Genomic DNA, 2,418 nt, shown 5'->3' on the forward strand with positions numbered 1-2,418 from the left:
TATATAAAAGAATTTTAAGACGTGCGTAAAAAGTCGCATTCCACTCGGCTGAAAAAACAAAACCCATAACACATGCAAACACTCACTACAGTCCCACCTCGAGTCTCTGGAAGCGCTATGCTTTGACGACTATTTAACAAGAGCAAAAACAAACAAAAGTTCCTCGCAGCACAAATAGCTCCCATGGTGATATGGTCCAAGTTTTAGAGGTCTTCTCAAAAGGACGCGGGCGCACTGAAGTCGTGACGGAGCGTCCGCCTCATTTTCATTCTCGCCTGTCAATCCGCTTCAACGGGCTTTAGAAAAGAGAAAGGAGAGAGTGACTGAAAGTAGGGGTGAGAGAGAGAGAGAGAGAGAGAGAGAGAGAGAGAGAGAGAGAATTAAGGCGTGCGTGTGCGTGCACGCGGGAGTAACCTGGGGGGTGGGGGGTTGAGCGGTGAAGCGTCCAAAGAGCCAATGGCACCAAAGCGTGGTGTAGGCTTTTATTTTTGAAAGCTCCGAGCGGAAGAGATTGTAGTCCGCAGGTTCTGTGGCACTATACAAACCTGGGTTTTAAAGCTTTTTGCCAATTTTAAGGTCGTAAATCAAGGCAGTCTTTTATAGTTACATTTATTTCTTATTAGTTAGTGTTATCTAGTTTTTTTTTGTTGTTGTTGTTGCTTGCTTTCGTTATTGGAAATTCGGCTAGAATATGTAATTTATGACATTTTATAAACTGGTGGTTCTTTCTATGGGGGCAGGGTAAGGGTCATTTAAATTTTTATGGGGTCACAGAGCAAAGTAATGAAACAAGAAAAAGAAAAGGCATTTATCTCATTGTTTTTAATGGATTAAGTGAGCCACAGAGCCAAAGAGTCACTTGCAGCTCCAGAGCTGGAAGTTGCAGACCCCTGATCCAGCAGATGAAAATTGTGATTTCATCTCAGTACAATTTAAGCTAAAAGTGCAACATGTTACATTTTAATTAATTGTTGAAGCAAAATTGTGATGGTAAAAATTAAATTGGTCCTTGGGGACCAGTTAGTCTCCAGAGCATATCGTCATAAAAAGTTGACTTAATACAATCTCTTCAGTACAAGGGACCATAATAAAGATCATTACTACAGAGATGTTGGCCCCTATTAGCCTCTTCTAGAACCGTCCATGGGCAAGAAAAGAAAAGTATGGAAGGGCCACTTTTAAAAAATAATTCTGATTTTAATGTAGATGTGCACCTGGGAGCAACCAGTTTCAGAGACAGAGATGTGAATTAAGCACAAGGAGCACAAAATAACTTTCTGGAGGAACATGTCAGAGTAAAGTATTTTCTTAATATGCCAATTAAAGTTAAAATTCTGAGTTTTAATCAATTTTTTTAATAGCCATACAACAATGACTAACATTGACTTAAAATACAGACCTTTGAGGGTTTTTTAAACATATTTGCACAAATAGGTTTTGTTACCCATATATTTAAAATATATTTTTAAAAAACAGCCAGATCATATAACCAACAAAACTAAGTAGAAGAAAAGTTATTTTGAAACTTTTGATAAAATGTTATAACAATTTCATTTTTATAAAATACACACACATACCCACATGTTGACGTCATGGACGTGGGTGAGGACTCCAGCAGCTTTTGAGTCTGGTAAGGCAGTTAAAGAGGTCTCAAAAGAAACTGAGATCAGTCGTTTCCCTGTAAGCCTACGGGAAATAGTCTATAAGTAGAGGGCATTTAAAACAACCACCAACATGCTCAGATCTTGCTATCCAAGAAAGTTTTCCCTTAAAGCAGACCACAAGATATTAAAAGAAGTCTCCAAAAACCCTAAAACAACATCACAGGACCTACAGCAGGTTCTTCTGACTATTGAAATGAAAGTGCATACCTGTGCAATCTGAAACAGACTGCTCGAGTTAACTTTTGTTTGAGGTGCAAGAGGAGAAAATATTTGTTCTCTAAACAAAACATGAAGATCAGACTAAAGTTTTATAAAAAAAAATAAACACAGACCAGGATTTCAGGACTAATGATCTTCGTCTGAAACCAAATCATTTGGGTTCCAGAACAGAGTATGTAGATCATTTCAGGAGAAGAGCAAACCACAAAACATGCAAGCAGAAGTGCCACAATTTGGGATTGTTTCCTGCAGCAGGACCTTGTCTCCTCATTATCACAGAATCCACAGAGAAGTTAATAAGGAAACAAGCAAAAATGTTTGTTCATTTAAACAAACATTTTAAATTAACCAGAAAAAAATAACTTTTGAGAATTGTGAAAATAGTACAGGGAGTTGCACAAGACAATAGATAACAAAGTTGGAGTGCTTCAGTGCTCCAAGAGTGACATACAGATATGTTGTCAAATATATATTGGGTTTTAGTATTGAGTTCTGTATGAGATATAGAAATTATTGCCAATAGCTTCAATTTCCT

General features: G+C 37.6%; 1 protein-coding gene across 2 annotated transcripts in view; it reads right to left on the reverse strand.

Annotated features, from left to right (window-relative positions):
* scube2 (signal peptide, CUB domain, EGF-like 2) overlaps nucleotides 1-342 on the reverse strand; it is a 20,223-nt gene extending 19,881 nt beyond the window's left edge. For both annotated transcript variants that reach the window (XM_008405259.2, XM_008405257.2), the window contains exon 1: nucleotides 98-342. In XM_008405259.2, coding sequence (XP_008403481.1) covers nucleotides 98-185 — 88 coding nt within the window. In that variant the 5' untranslated portion in view covers nucleotides 186-342. The remainder of the gene's footprint in view (nucleotides 1-97) is intronic.
* Between the last annotated feature and the right edge of the window lie 2,076 nt (nucleotides 343-2,418).

This window comes from Poecilia reticulata, linkage group LG3 (assembly GCF_000633615.1).
Source record: "Poecilia reticulata strain Guanapo linkage group LG3, Guppy_female_1.0+MT, whole genome shotgun sequence".
Taxonomy (NCBI): domain Eukaryota; kingdom Metazoa; phylum Chordata; class Actinopteri; order Cyprinodontiformes; family Poeciliidae; genus Poecilia; species Poecilia reticulata.